General features: G+C 42.6%; 3 protein-coding genes across 5 annotated transcripts in view; 2 read left to right on the top strand and 1 right to left on the bottom strand.

Annotated features, from left to right (window-relative positions):
- The window catches only part of LOC311226886 (uncharacterized protein), a 35,586-nt gene extending 26,478 nt beyond the window's left edge, over positions 1 to 9,108 (top strand). Inside the window, exon 5 of one of the 2 annotated variants that reach the window (XM_084312343.1) lies at positions 8,982 to 9,108. The gene's annotated coding sequence lies outside the window, so the exon portion shown is untranslated. Of the gene's footprint in view, positions 1 to 8,976 lie in introns of both variants that reach the window. The other variant, XM_084312342.1, reaches the window with a different exon arrangement.
- On the top strand, positions 443 to 5,515 carry LOC311227497 (uncharacterized protein). Of its 2 annotated transcripts, none has more exons than XM_084313174.1 (6): positions 443 to 547; positions 1,736 to 1,804; positions 1,919 to 2,020; positions 3,246 to 3,415; positions 3,534 to 3,598; positions 5,281 to 5,515. In XM_084313174.1, exons 3-6 carry the CDS (start codon positions 1,954 to 1,956, stop codon positions 5,312 to 5,314), a joined length of 336 nt encoding a protein of 111 aa, XP_084169300.1. In that variant the 5' UTR covers positions 443 to 547; positions 1,736 to 1,804; positions 1,919 to 1,953; the 3' UTR covers positions 5,315 to 5,515. The 2 variants fall into 2 exon arrangements, with proteins under 2 accessions (XP_084169300.1, XP_084169301.1); XM_084313175.1 differs by lacking the exon at positions 443 to 547 and adding an exon at positions 582 to 675.
- The window catches only part of nt5c1aa (5'-nucleotidase, cytosolic IAa), a gene marked incomplete at its 5' end in the record, with an annotated part of 43,636 nt that continues 28,504 nt past the window's right edge, over positions 8,778 to 23,909 (bottom strand). Inside the window, 3 exons of the mRNA XM_084312340.1 lie at positions 8,778 to 9,368; positions 10,076 to 10,260; positions 16,253 to 16,375. Coding sequence (XP_084168466.1) covers positions 9,030 to 9,368; positions 10,076 to 10,260; positions 16,253 to 16,375 — 647 coding nt within the window. The 3' untranslated portion in view covers positions 8,778 to 9,029. The remainder of the gene's footprint in view (positions 9,369 to 10,075; positions 10,261 to 16,252; positions 16,376 to 23,909) is intronic.

Genomic DNA, 23,909 nt, shown 5'->3' with positions numbered 1-23,909 from the left:
TTTAACTCTTTTTGTATCACAAACAGTACTGTATTTGTAAATCTGGTATGTCATAAATCCAATCTCCCCCAATCCCATTCAGTTAGCTGCAGCTCAAATGTATCCCCTTGCCCCACTTTGCCTTTTATGTGTCTGTCTGTGTTTTGTGTATTTGTATGTTTGTTTTTGTTTTGCTGCCATTTTGGCCAGGTCTTGCTCGAAAATCTTTGATCTCAAGTGACTACCTGGTCAAATAAAGGTAAAATAAAAAAATGTATGTCATATTATGTTATGATGAATTGAAAATGGGGGACCCTGATGTAAACAAGATGAAAGTATTTCAGTGGTCTGCATCCCCTTAACAATTGTGTGTATTGAGTTGTACTGTGTACCCATTCTGCAATCTGTTAATAAACTTTTCAATCAATCAATCAATGAGTGGTGCTGAGAGGGGGTTGGCAACGCGGAAGTCTCGCGTAATCGCACGAGAGTTGCCCGTTTTAACACGGGTTGGAAACCCCGTTTCACCCTGTTCCCTTCGCGGAAGTTCACGCTGTCTACAAGCAAGGTAAATATCTGTCTCAGTGTCTCCGTTATTTTAATCAAATGTGGCCAAGTCCATTACTATTCCCTCTCGAAACGTAACCGGGTTGACTACTATATATCTAATGGCATGTGTAGTTGGTTCATACGAGTGTACGTGCTTGTATTTCTCTAAAAAATTGTTAGATCTTACATGTTGCACGCGCACTACGTGATTTCAGTGATGGCTGCCCCCATGCTACCGCGTTGAGGCCTGCTAGCTAGCTGCTCTTATGTAGAATAGTGTACAATTAGGAATACTGTCACTATTTTATTAAAATCTGCGCATTGTTGTGGCCATCATAGGCTGTATTATTTAGCCTCAGATTGTTTATGTTCATGGTATTAACCGCGCTAGTCTCGAAGCTAGGATATCATGTTAGCATATGCTAACGTAAGCCCCAGTCTGACACTAGCTGTGTAACATTACTGTCGCATATCTCGCCGGTAGGAATAACTATAGATGTATATGGGAATAACGACCAAGTGGCACAACGTTAGTCCCTGGCTTTATAGACAGTCTCCCCTCCTAATGTACAGTCCCCTCCCCATCATATGTATATACTCTGTCAGGATCTAGGGGTAACAGTACTGTATATTTGAATACCGTTTATGTCACAAATGTATCAGTACTAAATACCTATATGTCCCTATGCCATAAATGTCATGTATGTTGTGTATGTCATAAATGTCTATATGAATTGAAAATGGGGGACCCTGATGGAAACAAGACAAACGTCTTTTTCAGGTCTGCATCCCCTTAACAATTGTGTGTATTGAGCCGTACTGTATTGTACCCATTCTGCAATATGTTAAATAAAGTTTTCATTCATTCATTCATGAATGGGGAATATGTGTCTCTCACACCATGTCATTGATTGATTGAAAACGTTAACAGATTGCAGAATGGGTACAATACAGTACAGCTCAATACACACAATTGTTAAGGGGATGCAGACCAGAGAAAGACTTGCGTCTTGTTTACATCAGGGTCCCCCATTTTCAATGTCAGATATGGCAACTGCAGCTTAAATTATGCTGTGACCTGCTGCCAATATCCTGTGTAACTAAATCGAATATACTTGTATTGAGAAGACACTTGTACATTAGTCTAGAGGTCAAATACTTATGTTAATCCCTATTTAAAATGTAACGTTCTGTTGCATGTGTCCAGATGCCGGGCGTCAGTGAAAGATGTGAACCTACAGGAGTTTGTTCGTGCCCTGGCGGCCTTCCTGAAAAAGTGAGTTGACTTAATTAATTTCCTCCAATGGTGTGACGGTCACACTATTAAAATAATATAAAAAAAGTATATTCCACAGGGCCTCCTGTTATGATACATTTCTTCTGTCACCAGGTCAGGAAAGCTGAAGGTGCCAGACTGGGTGGACCATGGTCAAGCTGGCTAAACACAAGGAGCTGGCCCCTAATGATGAGAACTGGTTCTACACCAGAGCTGGTAAATTGTGACATCATCCCACCATCTCTTGTTTCCACTGCTGTTGGTATTAGTTGCGTTGATTAACGCAACTAGTGTTAGCTGTAACATTTGATGGCTGACGTAGCAGCTCTAATGTTTGCAGGGCTGTACACTGCAACGAGATGATCGCAAATTGCCTATTAATTTGGCCGTTGCGAGTGAAAAATAATATCTGGGAGCAACGTTGTGAGTAGTGATTTCAACCTTCATTCGCATTTCACTCCTAAATTAATCAATACAAATTGGATAAAAAAAAATTGTAAAACTTTAGCCTACAACCAAGGCTGTACAGTGCGACACAATGTTGTGGTGCTATGAAAATTGTCGTTGAGCTGAGCTCATCAAAATCAATGGAGGACTTTCAGGAAAGTAAAAAACGCATAGCGCTTGCCGATTGGTGCTAAGAACAGCAGGGCGGGTGCAAGCGATGTGACGTAGTTGGCAGACTCGACTGTCAATCAAAATTATTCTGTTGCCGGCTGAATGATTGAATGAATGAAAGCGTTATTAACGATTGCAGAATGGGTACAATACAGTACAGCTCAATACAACAACAGTGGACTGGAGGATGAAGACTAGAAAAAGACTTTCGGCTTTTTTACATAAGGGTCTTCTATTTTCAATTCATCAAAACATTTAGAGACGTACAAATATACAATAGTTTCCTAAAAATGCTATTTATTGATTGATTTAAAAACTTTATTAACATATTGCAGAATTGGTACAGTACAGCTCAATACATACAATTGTTAAGGGCATGCAGACCAGAGAAAGACTTTCGTCTTGTTTACATCAGGGTCCCCCATAAACGCACCCGTGTATTGAAGCTTCTGTAGCATGTCACAGAAATATTCTGTACTTGTTTCAGATGTACCCCAGACAAGGCCCACTCCCAGGAGAGACAAATTTCCTCTGCCTGAAAAGACTAAGATTATAAATAGAATTTACCATATTATAAGTTATTGCTGGTGTAAACATTCTTACAGTTGGGTAAAAATGCCTAGACACTGGTGACCGTTGTTTCAACAACTAACAGTGATAAAATCTTAGCATGTAATTTGAGTTTATTCCTCTGTGAAGTATGGGAGAATACATTAAAACTCCTCAGTCACAAACGGGTTGAGTTGTTTTGCACAATATTTGCGGTTATTTGAAGTACGGAATGTTTTCACTACATTTAACTAATAATTGTCATTTATATCAGGGTTCCAGAGAAAAGTGATGGAGACCCTCCTGGAAATCAAGGATGATATCAAAAAACTCCACAAAGAAATTCATCCGGATGGGAGGGTCGACATACACCCCTGCCAGACAGAGGAGGCGTTGAACCTGCTTGAGGAGGACCTTGAAAGGGTGGACATCAGGACAAAAATGGTGACTTTTAAATCTTTTCCTAGGTTAGAGATTACTGACTCATATGTTCAAAGGATTTAAATTGTATTGTACATGATGTTACATTAATATACATGTCATTTGGTTTTTTCTTATTCAGATATCCACATTGACGGGGATCGGGGGAAAGAGTGTCCGCGACTGCACTAACAAGATGATGGACAGGTATTTATATGCATGTACAAAGATGCAGGTTGAGGCAGGCAGGCATGCGTTCTCACTTTCTGTGTTTATGTTTGGAAAGACCAGATGAAGTCAGACGCGTATATTATATTGATAGTAAATGTACTGAGGATGGACAGATGATGTTGACATTTAAACAAAAAATACAATGCATAATAAATGTGTTCATGATCATCATCATGCAACAAAAAACAATGGGAGGAAGGGGTTTTATGAAACTGGTGATACACTTGTAGTCCTAGTACAGCTTTTCCCTTCAATTTGTATTTGTTTTGACTAGTCACTTGTTGAATTGCTTGAATTATTAATGTCATGACTTTCTCTTAGAGACTCATGACAAATGCAGTCATGTCCCGTTTTAATTTAAAAGGGGGTGGTCTACGAGACAAGAGGGCCTTTAAGGAGACTGCCCTCTACCGTGTATGTTGGAACGGATAACGGAATTTAAAAAATGTCTAGAGGCAGAGAGCAGAGGAGAGATAGGAGAGGTATTGTATTTCATGACTGTTGGGAACTAGGCTTAATGTAGCACCTACCGGTACTTCCACGGATTAAGCTAAGCTAGGCTAACGGTCCAGGTGTTCCCTAAGCCTAATGCAATGCATGCATGTCTAACTCCAGGGAAGATGTTTAATAAGCTAATTTCCCAAAATGTTGGGAGTGTTCCTTTAAGTTGCCTTAATGTTCAAAGGCTTAACCTGTTACAGTATATTTATGTAAATATATATATAAATGTGCGAATTGGCTATAATAAGGTAATTTATACGCCTCCTATTCTATAATAATATTTCTAATGGCATTGGTCCGGATGGGAGAATTCAGTACTGTATCTACAGAACCTTCGGTTTAATCATCTTCCCTTTATTAATTTCCTTAGATTTTTTTGTACACATGATCTCAAGAAGGTACTGAACGAGATCAGTGGCAGTTTTTAATGTTTGGTCATTATTAGCATGGTGTTATTCACTGTCAAAGATGCAAAGAAAAATCTTAATTCATATTCTCCTTTCTTCACAATTTAAGCAAGCCTAGTAATAGACACAATATTTCTGACACTGTGATTACGTTCCCTGAGGTCCATAGATGTCCCTAGATACCAAGAATATGCAAATGTCCTTGTAGAAGTGGAGCAATATTTTATTTACCTAGTTGCCTTAATGTTCAAAGGCTTAACCTGTTACAGTATATTTATGTAGCTAATATATGTAAATATATATATATATATAAATGTGCGAATTGGCTATAATAAGGTAATTTATACGCCTCCTATTCTATAATATTTCTAATGGCATTGGTCCGGATGGGAGAATTCAGTACTGTATCTACAGAACCTTCGGTTTAATTATATTCCCTTTATTAATTTCCTTAGACTTTTTTGTACACATGATCTCAAGAAGGTACTGAACGAGATCAGTGGCAGTTTTTAATGTTTGGTCATTATTAGCATGGTGTTATTCACTGTCAAAGATGCAAAGAAAAATCTTAATTCATATTCTCATTTCTTCACAATTTAAGCAAGCCTAGTAATAGACACAATATTTCCGGGGGTCATCCCTACTGCTGTAACCTACTAATGCTTACCACTTGTATCTATTGCTATGTCCGCCCATCACAATCACGTGAGTTGTATTAACGCCTGTCCCGTCTCCCTGTCTCCCTGTCAGTGGCTGTCCAGGAGTGTTGGACGTCCCGTGCTGAAGACCGGGAGGATGCGACCCCCTCTGCGCCTCTCCGGCTGTCTCGAAGTGCCGAAGACTGGGAGGATGCAACCCTCTCTGCGCCGCCCCTTAGCTCAAATAGATCCGCTATCAGCTCTATCTTTAATCTTCAAAATGTTCAGTTGCTATGTATGTGTGTTGGGCCAGCCTTTAGTATTTTAAAATAAAAAGAAATTATAAAAACGGCTAACTTTTGACTATTCCATGTTATTGATGTGTTAATGTTTAAACAATGCATTTTCAACGCTCATGCTTTAATGTAAAGTTTGGTAGACGTCTATGTCATGACGTTGAAATAACGTCTAGGCTTAGACGTTCAAAACACGTCTAAGCTTAGACGTTAAAAACACGTCTGGAATAGACGTCTACCAAACTTTCACTTTTCACCCCATTCTAGACTGATTTTAGACGTCTATGTCATGACGTTGAAACAACGTCTAAACATAGACGTTCAAAAAACGTCTAAGCTTAGACGTTAAAAACACGTCTTGAATAGACGTCTACCAAACTTTCACTTTTCACCCCATTCTAGACTGATTTTAGACGTCTATGTCATGACGTTGAAACAACGTCTAAACATAGACGTTCAAAACACGTCTAAGCTTAGACGTTAAAAACACGTCTGGAATAGACGTCTACCAAACTTTCACTTTTCACCCCATTCTAGACTGATTTTAGACGTCTATGTCATGACGTTGAAACAACGTCTAAACATAGACGTTCAAAAAACGTCTAAGCTTAGACGTTAAAAACACGTCTGGAATAGACGTCTACCAAACTTTCACTTTTCACCCCATTCTAGACTGATTTTAGACGTCTATGTCATGACGTTGAAACAACGTCTAAACATAGACGTTCAAAATACGTCTAAGCTTAGACGTTAAAAACACGTCTGGAATAGACGTCTACCAAACTTTCACTTTTCACCCCATTCTAGACTGATTTTAGACGTCTATGTCATGACGTTGAAACAACGTCTAAACATAGACGTTCAAAACACGTCTAAGCTTAGACGTTGAAAACACGTCTGGAATAGACGTCTACCAAACTTTCACTTTTCACCCCATTCTAGACCGACTTTAGCCTAGACGTCTATGGGCCATTTAGACGTCTTTTAAACGTCTATTCAACGTAAAATTGCTCAGAGGGTAGCTTATTAAGCTTTCTCTAAAAGAAGGAGGATGTAATATTCATGCTTTGAATATATCTTTACTATATTATTCATGCTGTGAATATATCATTTACGACAGGCGCGCCAGGCGCACCTTGCTTATGTATACCTGACCAGGGGTCCTCACAGGCAGTTGGCTGCCAGCCGTGAATGGAGTTACACTCATGCTGAACGATGCTTACCTTTGAATAAACATATAAACGCTATCTCCTCGTCCTGAAGATTATTCTATTTAATCGAATACGACAGCTGGTTCGACCAGCGCTTCTGCCGCGCCGCAAGGGCGTGTGCTAGTGGATTGATTGATTGGCCGTGTGGCCAATCAGAGAAACCCTGAACGAAAAGCTGAACACAAGTTGGTTGCCTTTAATATTCACGCCACTTGGGGTCAGCGCGCCATTGCACTAGCCTCGAACGTACAGCAGAGGGCGGCGATGGGCAAGTGATTTATAACAGCACACAGGGAAACAAAATATGTTCAATGCAGTGCATAACAACTTCTGATACTGACAGATTCACGTATTTTGCGTTGCCTTTGGGTCTTTTGTGTTTGATGCATGCAGTTAGTACAGACAATCATTGCAAGTAGCCTATCTTTATTCTTGATTTAATCCAAGTTACACAGTGCAACATGTAACGAAAGTCATTCCCAAAATATTCCTAATTGTATTGTTTGTCCTGTACAGGGTGAGTATGGAAGCCTCAGGAGTTAATATCTCAGACAGTCTAAAAATCTTCTCCTTGTACCCATCTTTTATATTGATTTGATAATGCAGGTCACAGTGAAAGCACCATTAAGGTCCATTAAAGTCTAATTGCTACAGTGCAAATGGGCTAACATATAGACACTATGTTGGCTGCAGTATTAACGACTCTATTCACTACTCTACTCTTCCACTATTAGAACTACGTCTACTCTATTATCATTACTATTTCTATTTTCTATTATTATCTGTTCTCCCTGTAACCTCCCCTCCTCCCCCCTCCCCCATGCTGCTATGACACCTGAATGCCCCCAAGGGGATTAATAAAGGAACACTCGACTTGACTTGACTCAATCCAAACTCAACTTGGGGGTGATATTTTGGAACCTTAAACAACACAGCAAAATATAGTATTTTGTTATACTGCTAGTTGAATATCAAGATAGCGTGTGCTGTTTGAGCATCTATTGTGTTTCATTATTGTATTTCCAAGCGGTTTAAGATCTTGAGGGCACTTCCTTTTCCTCACATGTCCATTTCTGTCAAAGCGGAAGTCAATCGGTGTGACTTTCTTTTAAAAACATAAATCCTACTGGAAATAACAATAATATGAGCAAAGGCACAGACTGAAGTTCATGGCTTCTCTTCTTTGCTTTGGAATAATGCAACTAAATAGTGGACAAATGACTATTGCTATCTTCAGAAACATGAAATACATACAATAATACGGTGACAAGCCAACTGCTTTACATTCTTGTAAAGATTTTCTTGTTAAAAACTACTTGATACATCAAACATTAAAGGGGACATATCGTGGACCTGGCCGTGTAAAGTAAATGTTATTTAGGCACTGGTGGACAATTACACTCCTTACCATTTTGCCAGGGTTTGAAGTCTTCAGATTAACAAGCCTAAACAAGCTGTTTCAGAATCATCGCCGTCTGGGATGTCATAAGGGGCTGGGACACAAGCAATGAATTTAGCTTGATTAATCAATTAGCTGAGTTCGCTTTTTGGAGCCAGGAGCGCTGCCTAATGCTACCACCACCAAAAACTACATGTTCAATGCAAGGGAAGAAGGAACTGCAGGAAAATAGATAACTAAAATTACATTTAGATTAGTTTCTTTGCAACGAAAGAAAACGTAACAAACATATATTCAAGGACGATTGAAGGAAGTAATATTTTAAATTGTTGGAAATATACATAATATGTCCCCTTTAAGTGACTTTACATGTGCTACATCCAGGGACCATCCACATTCTTCAATTTCAGCAAGTTTCATAAAAACTACAGTATAACTGTTCATCAGTTCAGTAATCTGAAAGGCTTTTAAAGTCATATCCAAAGCAGGAATCGATAAAACCTTTTCCCCGAAAAACTAATTCTGTAGATCCGAGACATTGAAATGTAAAGTTGACAAGACGGTTGGCATCCAGGTCAAGTCAGGTATCCAGACCTCTATTTGACCTCTATCTAATTCCTAAACCAGGACGGTTTAGGGTTAGGGTTAGGGTTATGATAAAACACACATGGTTTCTACATTATGGAAACAACGTATTCCCATATACAATACAGTACAAGATCTGATGAAAAACACACAAAAAACACCCACTCTGCCCAACAGTCAAAAAAGCTTTCATGGAGAAGTTCCTCTTAATTATATTCTATAACTCCTCATCTCCCCAGTCGGAACTTCTCATTCCATCGCTCTCTAGATATCTCTTTTCTTCTCCTCCTGACACGATCTCCATCTCTAATCGCCAGCTCAGGCTGGATGTGTACCACCCCACTGCTGTCATCCAGGGTCCCATCTCGCTCTACTTTTTGCGGGGATACTTCTGGGCGATGCCGTACGGCACGTGGGCGGCAATGGTGCCCATCTCCGCGGCTCCCTCCACGTGGAACATCTGGTCGTCGAAGTAGATGTGGGGCCTGATCTTCTCCAGCATGGGACCCTTGGGGGCCCCGGCCAGGAACAGGGCCTCGTCTGTCTCCAGGCCCCAGGCCCTCAAGGTCTTCAGGGCCCGGATCCCGGAGCTGGCTGCGCTGCGGGCCGTCACCAGGTAGGTCCTGATGGGACAGTCCAGACGGTGGCCCTTGGCGTAGAACTTCTTCTGCAGCTTCCCCAGAAGTTCCAGGAAGCCCTTCAGAGGACCCTGCGAGAGCGGAGACGAACACGAGGTCACGGCACCGTAGGTTAGGGTTGGATTTTAAAAAGGCATCTAGGAATATCTTAGTTCAATGAGATGCATTTAGCAGACAAAGCCTTGTAAAGTATAGGACTTGATTTAAATGAAGGCAAGACAGAAGATTATCACATGAACCCCTGAAACAAGGAACCATATACAAGTCTGCTTTGAAAGTCTTTGAACAACCAATGTAGTGGCATTCCTTGACATTTGGAATGTACAAATTATCACTGTTTATTTTTCTCATATGTATATATTCAGAGTTGATTATATTGTTTACACTGTACATTTTTCTCATATTTTTACATTCAGATCTAATTGTATTGCCTATATTTATGTCTTTCTTTCTACTATTACCCTGCCCATACCTGTACCTCCCCTCCCCCCTCCATGCTGCTATGACGCCTACATCAATAAAGGAATATCTTATCTTATCTTGACACAAATGTACACAAACCGTCCTGTCTTTGACATTGAATTTACACGTAATTAATAACCATCACTTTATATCCACACAATGACATTTGAAAGCGTTCACTCATTTCAAAACCTATCCAATGGACGTGTGCTATATAAATGTAATGAATTATTATTATTATTATTATTATTATTATTATTATTATTATTATTATTATTATTATTATTATTATTATTATTATTATACATGTACACACATGATCCAGCAACGTGTCCTCGTTCTCCCTCTCGTGCTCGAAGAACTTGTCCAGGCCGTGGGCCTTGAAGATGCGCTCCGATTCGTCGGAGAAGAGAACCGCGTCGCCGTCGAACGCCACCCGCAGCTGCGTCTGTGATACCTCCGTCAGTTTGTCTGACATGAACATGGTGGCTGCAGCGATGCCTGGAGAGAGAGAGAGGAAGTCAGAGGTGAATGCAGCGCTGTGATGAAAGATAAAAGTCACCGTTTATGATGCTTTGCTGGCAGTGCAGTGGGGTTCCTAGCTTATATATGCAGCCCTGGGTGAACCCCTCCTTATTTCTGTTATCACAGCTGTTCCCTGCATTTTCATTTTCATTTCAAACCTTTTACCTAAACACGTCGAGTGTACATACAGTGTTAAGCAAAAAAGGCATATAAAATCACACGGAATATAAAATCATAACAATAACACAAGTAAGGATAACAATCCATTCAAACATGTACAACTCGATTGACAATGGTTGGAGATCAAGGTTTGGCATCATAGCAAAATGCAGATGCACCCTGTTCAGAGCAAACTGGGGGACCTTAAGGACCAGCCAGTCACTAGAACGGGTTCCATAGGTACCAAAATTATATTTCAATAATTGGCACAACGCTAACCAATTAGAGTAATACAATTGTATACTGCCTTTGTTTTAATTTGGATATACAACTGCGAGGCAACTGTAGATTCAACTGTAAAACGTTACACAATTGCAGCGTGAAGCACTGGAGGGGGTATTGCATTCACTCCTGTGTCATTTTGTCATTCTGTCATTCTATCCGTCTTCACCAGTCATAACTTCCACAGTTCTGATCTAATTTGGATTAACCATAGCGTATAGCAGGCCATCGACCTGAATTCTAGAATATCTTTCAAATCGGTCAATGACAAGTATTTTATTTGAATTAATTTCCATAATCTCCTAGTGAAATCAATAATGATGGTCAACATTAACACCAGAGGGTGCTACTGCACAAAACCATGAGCCTCGTCTAGACTCTTTGTATTGTGCTGTGTGGTGAAATTAGTACTGTATGTACTGTATGGTCAATTATAAGTCCCATCGTTATGGGCATAATAGTGTTTACTTGGCTCCATTGTCATGTCAGATGCAACAATATATTTGTTTGTTTTGGAAGCGAGAGTGAGTGTCGTCTGCCTTATCATTTCACAATCTCTGTCTCTACCTGTTCACACTGTTTGCAAACAAAGACGGTAGCACCTTCCAAAGTCTCCAAAACGCCCAGGGCAGTGTGGACGGACGCTAGGTGCAAACATAGCAAATCTTCTGCGGTATATAACATATTAGTCTAAACACAGTCTGATACTTGTATCAGATATCATAGAGCAAATATAAATGGACTGTATTTATTTGGCTTTACAAGTCGTGCCTCACATTCACCCGTCCACTCACACACCAACGGTGAAGGGAGCCATGCAGCTCATCGGGGACAAGTTAGGGGTTAAAAACGTCTTGCTCAAGACATTAGTCAGGAGGAGGAGCCGGAATCAAACCGAGAACCCTCAGATTACCACACAACCTCTTTTTTTTTTTAAACTTTGACCAGTCAGCTGGTTCTTTTAGCGTTTATCGCTTTTTCATCGCATTCATACTTGGTCAAGTTCGATCGACAGAAGCAGGCTGAAAGGGTTCAGATGGGGGGGAAGACACTCTGGGAAAGGCACGGCTGCCGTCCGGGATTCGAACGCGCTCAGCCCCAGATCCGTGACGAGCACGGTTGTCCACGGCGCCGAAATAGCACTCGCGGTACGTGGTGAGCTACTGGAGCTCCCTCCACACGACCTCTTTACCGCCTGGGCCACTGGCTCCCCCTTTCTTTACCATCAAATACATCTTTCTATTTCTACTGGTGTAGTTCCTATAGGGTCTGGAAGAGGGCTTATGTTATCCATTTGACATAAGAGAGGAGAAAAGATCTATCTCAATAATTGACCAATAATATCCATATCTAATCCATATCCAATATCTGTCCTGTTTAGTGAACATTTGGGAATCATTGGTAAATCAACTCAAGGCGTTTCTCTCTAGGAATTTAGTTTTGAGCCCTCTCGTCGATGATGGCTGCATTGCTGCATAGAGACTAGTAATATCTCTGCTGTCACTTTAGTCTTGACTGACAGATCCAGATAGGAGAACGCAACATGCTGTACATGCACTATGTGGATGACACAATTCTGTATGGTATTGTTGTTGGTTCTGTACAATTAGCCGTTTAAAACGTTCAATAGATCCAACATTGAAAGAGTTACTGAATATAAATATCTTGACATCTGGTTAGATGAGACATTTTAAATGTCATAAAGACAATTGTATTCCTGCAGAAACAGAATCAACTTTCCAATGTTCAGTAGGAAAAGGATTATTGAAGCAATTTTTCAGGCAGTATTGGATTATGATGATGTAATGTATCTAAAAGCCTCTGTTTCCATTCGTAAGCTTTTGGATTCATAATTCCGCTCTTACAGTAGATTTACAGTACTGCTGGTGATATTAGGGTACTCATCATTCTGTCTTGCATTGGTATGTGTTTATATACAAAGCCCTTATTGGAAAATGACCGTCTTCTATCACAGCAATGTTCAAATGGATTTCCGGACCCTATCAAACACAGCTTTTAGTTTTTATGCTCCAAATACATGAAACTAACTACAGTGGATCTCAACACTATCATTACTTTAGGATGTTATGTAAATATGTTATGATATTAAATCTCCCCTCCCCACATCGCAATTGTTTTGATTGATCCAACCGCTTGCTCTTTGCTTTGTTTTGATTATATCTTATTATTATTATTATTATTATTATTAGTATTATTATTAAGCCTGTTATTATTAGTATTATTAGTATTATTATTGGGTCCATTATTATTATTAGTATTATTGGGTTCAATATTATTATTATTATGTATTATTATTTTTGAAATGCATCATTATAAACAAGGGCCACCTCAATGATCTTCTGCTAACTAAATAAAGGCTTGACTGGATGACTGAATCAGTATTGACCTACAATAAGTATTTATAAGCAGCCATTAAGGAGACCTCTCAAGTTAATGTCAGGGACAGTTCCACCCCCCCCCCCCCCCCAATCTGTGTGTGCGTGTGTGTGTGTGTGTGTGTGTGTGTGTGTGTGTGTGTGTGTGTCCTTCCTGTTAAATCACAGAAGGAGAAGCGAATATGACACATGGAGAATGCCCTCGGAGTCACCTTGATGACAGGGCTACATGGTTACCTGTTCCACACCTTTCAACACTTTAAGTTCAAACAGTTAATTTTACCTAAACACACTCTAGCATCTCATCTATATTCGGAAATGCCAGCGTGCCACTTCACGCCACGCTACGGGAGGCAGACTAAGTATCGTGTTGTTCCTTCACAGACTGCAGATTGGATGGTTAATATGAACGGGAATACCACCGAATTTAAATACATTTCAATAAATAGGTGTTTTTCCCAGGACAGTGATGCTCTTGCAAAATTCTGAAGATTACTTTGTGATTATTGAGCGTTCACTACTATCTTCTATAGACAGACATGAGGGATACGGTTAGGCATAGAGTTGTTCATGTTACGAATATTGACTACATCTTAATTTCAAGGATATATTATTATATAAATTCTTAAATTGAGTAGCATCCCACTTTAAAGCCCTAATCCACAGGGGTTCTTCACCACAGTGTATAATTTTGCGGAATATCCACATACTTTCTTTGATCTGTAGATGAAATATAAGTTTGAATAAACCTAGGACTGTTTTACTACAGTGTTGTTTACAAACATTACTAATGTAACCAAACTTTTTATAGCCACAAAATACACTTAAATACAATTAAAACTCAAATGTACTGTACACCTGTAGTGTTATAAAACACGGCTCCTTTCTCCATTACTTTTGGTGACAGGGCTAACCATTTGTTTATGTGTGGATCACCGATTGTGGCTTTAATATTCATGCCAGGATTCCTCACTATAGACATTTCCCATAGACAGAATATGCGGAATATGTTGATTTATGCTAATTTAAAGGATGCACAGGAGAATGTGCCAATCTATGTTGTTCATCATAAATGGTAAATGCATTTATGCATTTATATATTATATAACTTATTATTCAAAGCGCTTTACAATTTGTTCAGTCATGAGGCAACCATGCAAGGAGAGGCAGTTAAATCATTTTGTGTCCTGTACTGTGCAGGACAGTGATGCAACAGTAGCAGGACAGTGGATCACAGTGATGTAGCAGGACAGTGATGTAGCATCACAGTGATGTAGCAGGACAGTGCATCACAGTGATGTAGCAGGACAGTGATGTAGCATCACAGTGATGTAGCAGGACAGTGATGTAGCAGGACAGTGATGTAGCATCACAGTGATGTAGCAGGACAGTGATGTAGCAGGACAGTGATGTAGCAGGACAGTGATGTAGCAGGACAGTACATCACAGTGATGTAGCAGGACAGTGATGTAGCAGGACAGTGATGTAGCAGGACAGTACATCACAGTGATGTAGCAGGACAGTGATGTAGCAGGACAGTGATGTAGCAGGACAGTACATCACAGTGATGTAGCAGGACAGTGATGTAGCAGGACAGTGATGTAGCAGGACAGTACATCACAGTGATGTAGCAGGACAGTGATGTAGCATCACAGTGATGTAGCAGGACAGTGATGTAGCAGGACAGTGATGTAGCAGGACAGTACATCACAGTGATGTAGCAGGACAGTGATGTAGCAGGACAGTACATCACAGTGATGTAGCAGGACAGTACATCACAGTGATGTAGCAGGACAGTGATGTAGCATCACAGTGATGTAGCAGGACAGTGATGTAGCAGGACAGTGATGTAGCAGGACAGTACATCACAGTGATGTAGCAGGACAGTGATGTAGCAGGACAGTGATGTAGCAGGACAGTACATCACAGTGATGTAGCAGGACAGTGATGTAGCAGGACAGTACATCACAGTGATGTAGCAGGACAGTACATCACAGTGATGTAGCAGGACAGTGATGTAGCATCACAGTGATGTAGCAGGACAGTGATGTAGCAGGACAGTGATGTAGCAGGACAGTACATCACAGTGATGTAGCAGGACAGTGATGTAGCAGGACAGTGATGTAGCAGGACAGTACATCACAGTGATGTAGCAGGACAGTGATGTAGCATCACAGTGATGTAGCAGGACAGTGATGTAGCAGGACAGTGATGTAGCAGGACAGTGATGTAGCAGGACAGTACATCACAGTGATGTAGTAGGACAGTGATGTAAAGTTTTCAATCAATTCAATCAATCAAACATGTATATATTCCCTCCCCGCCGTATGTATATTTCTCTCCCACCCACCCACCCCCTCCTAATGTACAGTCCCCTCCCCATCATATGTATATACTCTGTCAGGATCTAGGGGTAACAGTACTGTATATTTGAATACCGGTTATGTCACAAATGTATCAGTACTAAATACCTATATGTCCCTATGCCATAAATGTCATGTATGTTGTGTATGTCATAAATGTCTATATGAATTGAAAATGAGGGACTCTGATGGAAACAAGACAAACGTCTCTCAGGTCTGCATCCCCTTAACAATTGTATGTATTGAGCCGTACTGTATTGTACCCATTCTGCAATCTGTTAAATAAAGTTTTCATTCATTCATTCATCATTCACAACTCTCAAAGCCAACGTAGAGTAGAAAAGATCGCTCCTGTGAATTAGAAAAGCCAGCCCCGCCCCCAGCCTAGTGAATGAGAAAAGCCTGCCCCTAGTGGAGCAGGACAGTCCCTACACAGTACAGTACACAAAATGATCTAACTCCTACTGCATGCAAGGTGCCAATCTGCTCACCAGGAGCAGTTAGGGGTTAAGTGTCTTGCTCAAAGACACTTCAACACACTGCCTGGGAGGAGTTGGGAATCTAACCCGGATGCTCCGGATTACCAGACGACTGCTCTACCTCCGGAGCCACTGTTGTCTGCATGGAAAAACCTTTCTGTACATAATTAAAATGTGCTCTTTAATAATCAAAATTGGTACTGGTATCACATTTTGAATGTGTGCGTGTGCGCTTGTGTGCATTCATGTGTGTGTATGAGAGTGTGTGTGCGTGCGTGCACATGCTCACCTTCATCCAGAGCTTCTCTGACCTTCTGGGAATCAGCAGACAGGTACAGGTTGGTCTGCCAGGCCTTCAGGTAGCCGATAGGACTGCTTCCTCCAGTCATACAAAACCTCTCGATGAACAGGTCTGGGGACAAACGAACAACGGTAGCGTTCAGTTCACTCTACTCACTCCAAGGCCACCAGACAAACATAGGTTTGAATCAAACACAGTATACACTGCGAGTACACAGATCAGCTCTAACACAGCCTCCTGTAGGATACTGGGACTTTGGAAGGAAAGGGAGGGAATTGGACCTTGGAAAATAACAAGAACATGCACATCACAATCATCTGGGCAGAACAAAAAAGCCCACACACTGCTCCCATATGGGCAGCCAGAAGGTCTCAGGTTCGATTCCCTGCAATAGCCAATGGGCCCACCTGTCAAAGAGTACACCAGCAAGATACCGTCCTGCTCCAGGGCTGTCTTCATACGTCAACAAGACACTGAACTCCTTCCTGCTCCAGGGCTGTCTTTATACGTCAACAAGACACTGAACTCCTTCCTGCTCCAGGGCTGTCTTCATACCTCAACAAGACACTGAACTCCTTCCTGCTCCAGGGCTGTCTTTATACCTCGCTCCACTGGCTACCTGTTCGTTTTAGAATAGATTTTAAACTAGCCCTAAATGTTTTTAAATCACTAAATGGCATGGCCCCTCCCTATCTATCTGAGCTCTTGCACCGCCACACCCCCCACCGATCCCTCAGATCAGCTGACCAGCTGCTATTGGTGGTGCCTAGAACTAGGCTCAAGACTAGGGGAGACAGAGCCTTCTCCACCGCAGCGCCTAGGTTGTGGAACAGCCTCCCCCTCAGCGTACGGGCCGCCCAGACCGTGCAGGCTTTTAAATCACTTTTAAAAACCTACCTGTTCTCCTTGGCTTTCCCCCCCACTTAATCACCACTAGACCCCTGGCCCTTCTATCCTCTTTGTTTTACTGTGTCCTACCTGTTTTTATTACTTTCATTGCTTTACTGTGTTTTAATCTTATATCTTGCATCATATTATTTTGTTTTTATCAACCTGCCTGTGAAGCACTTTGGTGCCAGCTACCGCTGCCTGGAAATGTGCTATACAAATAAAATTGACTTGACTTGACTATACTTCAACAAGACACTGAACTCCTTCCTGCTCCAGGGCTGTCTTTATACGTCAACAAGACACTGAACTCCTTCCTGCTCCAGGGCTGTCTTCATACATCAACAAGACACTTAACTCCTTCCTGCTCCAGGGCTGTCTTTATACCTCAACAAGACACTGAACTCCTTCCTGCTCCAGGGGTCCCACACGGCAATCTCAAGCTCTGCTCTCTTTTCTTGATCCTCCAATTACAACTGTTGCTTTTGTCTGTCTGAGGGAAGCAACGGTTGTGATCGAGGAGGATCGAGGAAAGAGGGCAGGGTTTGAGATAGGTAATTTACATTTTACATTTACATTTAGTCATTTAGCTGACGCTTTTATCCAAAGCGACTTCGACAAGTCAGTAGGAAGGGTACAACTCTTATCAGCTGAGTAACAATGTTCATCAAAGTGTTCAGACTTGAGTGCTACAGTGTTGAGTGTGTGTTAGTATTTAGGAAGAGTGCATGACAGTAAGAAGGTTATTATTAATAATTTTTTTCTCATTATAGATATTGATTGAAGAAGTGTGTCTTTAGTCGACGGCGAAAGTTTGGACGGTTTCGGCTGTTCTAACTGTGGTGGGAAGTTCATTCCACCATTGTGGGGCAAGGACCGAGGATAGGCGGCTTCTCTTTGTTGACCCTCCCGGAGCTCGGATAGGACTGGGTCTGAGGCGGCCAGAAGATGCAGAGCGTAGGGGTCTTGAGGGTGTGTAGTTAGAGACCATTGACCGGTAGGAAGGCCAGCAAGCAGGCATTGCAGTAGTCGAGGCGGAGTGTACACAAATTGAGTGTAGTGGTATTGTGTTACGTTCCAAGGCCCAGTCCTGGCTGGACCGGGCATGAGAATAACATTGGACAGTGCTCTCCTCCTGACATTGGCTCCCTACCTCCCTCTGGTGACCTAAGCCCGATGGTGCGGTCTGCCATTTTATGTTGGTTGCACATTATTGATTGGATTTCTAATATTCTGTTATCCTGGGCCATCCCTGTCTGTGTTTGATGTCACCCCCCTGTTGGGTTGTTGTGTGTCATTGCCTTTGTGTCTAGTTGTGTTTATGGTGTCTTTGCTTTTGTGTCTAGGTTGTGTTTGTGATTCTGTGTTTTGGCCAGGTGTTGATCATTGTTAATTAGTGTTGGTATTTAGGTGTCTGTTTGTCCTCATTTCCTTGTGGTGTCATTTCCTCCAGTATCCTGTGTTGTCCCCGTGTCGTGCCTGCCTTCCCTGTTGATGTCTAGTGAGTCCTTGCCTGTATACTCCTGTCGTTTTCTTGTTTTCCTTCATGTTTTGTTAGTAGTAGTGTCTTTTATTTGTATTGTATATTGGATCATTAGTAAACACCCCTTCTTCAAGCATCGCTCCTCGTCTCTGCCTCCGTTCCTTCTCCCTTGTCTGCAAACTGTGTTCTCACCTTCATTAGCACCCCAATCGTTACAGTATTGTACAGTGTGTACTGTAGACTCTATACTTCTTCAGGAGAATTGGACTTGGTCAAGGCTGTGAATCTCTCATAGGAAAGGAGAGTCTTTATTTCAGAGTCAACATCAGAGTCAGAGATTTTATTTGCCATATAATATATGGACAAATCCACATTGGAATACAGGTAGTTCAAGTTTCAAGTTTCTTTAATAGTCCACAATCATCTTTTTTTTTTTTTTTTTTGCTGACGTTCAGGGAGAGGCAGTTCTCCTGACACCACTGTGACAGATTCTCTACTTCTTCCAGGTAGGCCCTCTCGTCGGTACAGACCAACACAGTGTGTCTACAACTAATCCAATACAGGAGCAGAGTAGAAACAGTACAGAAATAAAAGAAAAACACGGGACAGTATAAAAGGACAAATGCTAAGGTTGATATCAACATCCCCTAAAGTGCATATCATAGTAAAGTGCATAATAATGCATAGAGGCACAATTTACAGTAAAAGTGCATATAATCAAAGTGCGTGATGCACAGACACACAGAAACAGCACTTCCACAACCTGACTAATAACACACCAAAATAAAATAGGATAATATACAAATCTAGCCTTTGGAGTTATTCAGGCTGCACACAGCACTGGGGAAGAAACTCTTAGGACTAGATCCACAAAGAATGGATTGCACGGAGCAAGTTGCACCCTTACTTACAATTCATTATGAATTGAAAATGTGGGACCCTGATGTAAACAAGACGAAAGTTTTTCTCTGGTCTGCATCCCCTTAACAATTGTGTGTATTGAGCCGTACTGTATTGTACCCATTCTGCAATCTGTTAATAAAACTTTCATTCAATCAATCAATCTGCACGGTGATTGATTGAATGAAAATTGTATTAACAGATTGCAGAATGGGTACAATACAGTACGGCTCAATACACACAATTGTTAAGGGAATGCAGACCAGAGAAAGACTTTCGTCTTGTTTACATCAGGGTCCCACATTTTCAATTCATAATGAATTGTAAGTAAGGGTGCAACTTGCTCCGTGCAATCCATTCTTTGTGGATCTAGCCCTTAGTAAACCGAGAGGCAGAGCATGTGATAGAGCGTTAGCGTCTGCCCGACGGGAGGGGGACAAAGAAGCCTGCGGCTGGGTGACCAGAGGGGTCGTTGATAATGCCAGAGGCACGGGAAAGCAGCCTGGCACCATACTGTAGATCTCTTCTAGAGCTGGCAGGCTAACCCCGATTGTCTTGCGTGCGAGACGCACAATTCTGTTCAGAGATTTCTTCTCCTGGTCTGTAATGTTACCAAACCATATAGTACAGGAGGAAGTAAGAACGCTCTCAATCACACAGCGATAAAAGTTGTGTAGAATCACCCTGTTATTAGTGAACTCTTTCAGTTTCCTAAGAAAGAAAAGACCAGCCAAAAAAAGGTTTGGCTGAGGCAGGGAGAATGAGGTGAGGACAGGAGGTTAAAGGTAAGAGAGGTACTAAGGTCATATCAGAGTTGAGCTATAAAAGGCCAAGAGGGGGAAGGGGGGAACTCAGAGAAGGAGGAGCGGGTAGGAGGATGGGAGGTGGGGGGGGGGGTCTTATGGATCAGAGAGGGGAGGATTTATGACTGGTGGGAAAGTGTCTGTTTGTATTTTGGCTGATGAGAGGTTTACTCTGTGCCCTGGTGCTGCAGCCTGATCTACACGAGGAGAGGGCAGGAGGGGGGCCTCGGGTGAGATGGAGAGAGAGGCGGATGAGAAAGATATTAGGTCATTGGATGCGGGATAACAGAGAGGTGGGGATTTAATCTCTGTTTATATCAGGAGAGCTGATGTGGATGATGGAGGAAGAGGGTGGGGGGGGGGGGGGTGTTAACTAACCAGGTTGAGTGGAGACTGCGCGATTGATTGATTGATTGATTGAAAGAGATTGAGCGAGTATGACGGTGATGATAGAACAGGAATGAATGGAATATATCCGGGGTTGGGGGGGGGCACGAGGACTGACAGAAAAGGTTGTTAGAGGTGAAGGATAGATGAGCAGATACAAAAGGAATGGAGGCTGCAATGCTGGGATTTTTAGAGAGGGAGAGAGAGAGAGAGAGAGAGAGAGAGAGAGAGAGAGAGAGAGAGAGAGAGAGAGAGAGAGAGAGAGAGATAGAGAGGGAGAGAGAGAGAGAGAGATAGAGAGATAGAGAGGGAGAGAGAGAGAGAGAGAGAGAGAGAGAGAGAGAGAGAGAGAGAGAGAGAGAGAGAGAGAGAGAGAGAGAGAGAGAGAGAGAGAGAGAGAGAGAGAGAGAGAGAGAGAAGGCAGACCAGGTAGGCAGAAATACAGACAGACAGATGGGCAGAAAGATAAACAAACAGATCAGCAGACAGACAGGCAGGCAGGCAGTGACAGACAGACAGACAGACAGACAGACAGACAGACAGACAGACAGACAGACAGACAGACAGACAGACAGACAGACAGACAGACAGACAGACAGACAGACAGACAGACAGACAGACAGACAGACAGACAGACGGATAGTGACAGAGACAGACAAGGAAGAGATGAAGAAACACAAAGATCCAAAGACAAACACAGATAAGAGAGATGCTTATCCGAGACCCCCATGAGAGTCTTCTCTATTATTCAAAGGACTCCGTGTCCTCTGTGGATTCCTCTCGTCGTATATTTTGGTTTGTAGATGCAACTCGGACAACATCCCCCCAATACCTCAACATGTCAAACCTCAAGCGCTGTGTCGCCGCCGGGGGTCGTGGGAGCCGCCCCGAGATGAGGTCCTCACCATTGATGTCTTTGTATCCATTCCCCCCTAATTCATGTTTTCTTATCATCTGTCAACCGTACAATCTATTTATTCACTTGGGCAGAGGATCTGAAGTATGGCAACAGGAAAGGACAGCGAGAACCCAGCACGGCCGTTGAGACACACACTGCTTTCCACATCAAAGAACAGTCGTGAGATCTATCTCTCTCCCTCTCTCTCCTCTCTCTCTCTCTCTTTCTCTCTCTCTCTTTCTCTCTCTCTTTCTCACAGAAGCGCCTCTTAGTGCGAGAGGGAACGGGACTGCAGGAGGATATAGTGAGGGAACGGGACTGCAGGAGGACATAGTGAGGGAACAGGACTGCTGGAGGACCCCGTGCATAGTGCATGCACAGGGCCGTTTCTTGCCATAGGGCCCCCGACGCCATCAGGGGGCCCCCTAAGCTAATTATTTTGTATTCAAATGACCAGTCTCTCTTGGTAGCCAACCACTCTCGTGCGTTGAGTGAAAGCATATATGCTCAAGAAAAGAAAAAAAAATAGATATCATCTTCGGGGGGCCCCAAACAGCATTTTGCATAGGGCCCCCAAAAAGCTAGAAACGGCTCTGTGCGTGCACATCATCACACATCAGGCTACACGTCGTAAACCTGCCAGTCAGCACACCGAACCATGGTGTATACATGCAAAGCAGATGCATGAGATTGCTGGCACAGCGCTGATGGTTATGTGTAGAGAGCTTTATGTCCCCAGACATCATGTAGGACCCCACCGACAGCTGTTAGAAATAGCTGCAGTGCACGTGTGTCATGACTTGTTGTGTCAGTATATCTGAATGAACGGTCCCCCAAAACAAATCCTGTCTAATCTATATTAGTTCCCCGGCGATCGCCACGTACGTAGTAACAGATACTAATATAAAAGTCAAAAGCTAAGGCACGAGCAAATATATATCTCTCTGAGGTCATCCTTAGTTATGACTGCACTGCATCACAGAGCCCCCCCGCTAAATCTCAGTACGCCATGTTATCCCTCGTTGTTCCTCATCCTCTAGGACGGGGTCGGAGGTCGGAATAGTGTGGTTTGTCTCGGGGCTGTTCATGCGGAGAGCCACCGCGGAGATCTGAGGCGGACACATCTGGAACAATAATCGAGAGCGAGACCTCGCAATGAGATCCGACCGGAGCGCCTGAAGACGTTCGGCGGGCACGCAGGGAGGTCCGGGTCAGTGTAAAAGCGTTATGGGATGGATCCCATAGGCGCTCAGCTGTTCGTACGCACACATTGTTGCTTGAATCGCAACAAAGCCCACGTCGACTCCTGTGTGTTGACAGACAGGGGTGTTGCCTAAATAGGGCTGTGTGCGTTAGAGAGGGAGAGTGACACAGGCCACAGGAGAAGGTCGAATGAGAATGAGCCTCTGTGTGTGGAGGCGAGTGAGTACTTGCTTGCCAGGCCAGGAACTTAGTAAAAGAAGTACAACGCCAACATTTTGGGAAATCAGTTTATCGTCTTCTCCAGAGAGAGACAAGAAGAGAGATACCAGTTTTCTCTCTGTGCGTTCAGTAGAAAGCTATCTGGCTGCACGTTAGCCTAGCTTAGCACAATGAATGGAAGCGGACATGGTCGGTTAGCCTATAGGCATTGTCCAACTAACACCTCTCCCGAAGGCTAACCGGCCATGTCCGCTTCCATTCATTGTGCTAAGCTAGGCTAACATGCAGCCAGATAGCTTTCTACTGAACGCACAGAGAGGAAACTGGTATCTATCTTCTTGTCTCTCTCTGGAGAAGACGGTAAGCTAAATTCCCAAAATGTTGGCGTGTTCCTTTAAATGTGTCTTTCAGATTTGGTTGAAATGCTATTGAAAAGTTCGGTTTCCCCCTGTCGCTGGTTGCATCCTGTTTGTTTTGTTTTTAAGTGCTCTATCTTTTCCCCCGTATCTGCCAGCGTTCACAGGGGACATAAACTGAGCTACAGAAGCCCGCGAGGGACAGAAGTTCCACGTAGCAAAAACACTCTTGAATAAATAAAAAAAAAAAAAAATCACTTTTTTCTCCCATTTTCTATTTTTCTCCCATCCCAATTTCGTATCATCCAATTCCTCCCTCCCCTGTCTCGAACACTGTTTCTTGCCTCCCACAAGCCGGCTGCAATGTGGACTAAGTCATACATAGCACGAGTCCCCTCCGATACTCGAGGTAACAGCAGTCGCATCTTTTCACCTGCGCAGCGCGATCTTTCAGCGTCATGGGGTCTGCGCTTTGGAGGGGCCCCGCCCCCGTCGCTTCCTGATTCTA

This window comes from Notolepis coatsorum (genome assembly GCF_963971535.1).
Source record: "Notolepis coatsorum genome assembly, chromosome: 4".
Classification (NCBI taxonomy): Eukaryota; Metazoa; Chordata; class Actinopteri; order Aulopiformes; family Paralepididae; genus Notolepis; species Notolepis coatsorum.
Note: the sequence above shows the minus strand (reverse complement) of the source record. Positions and strands in the feature narration are given on the sequence as shown.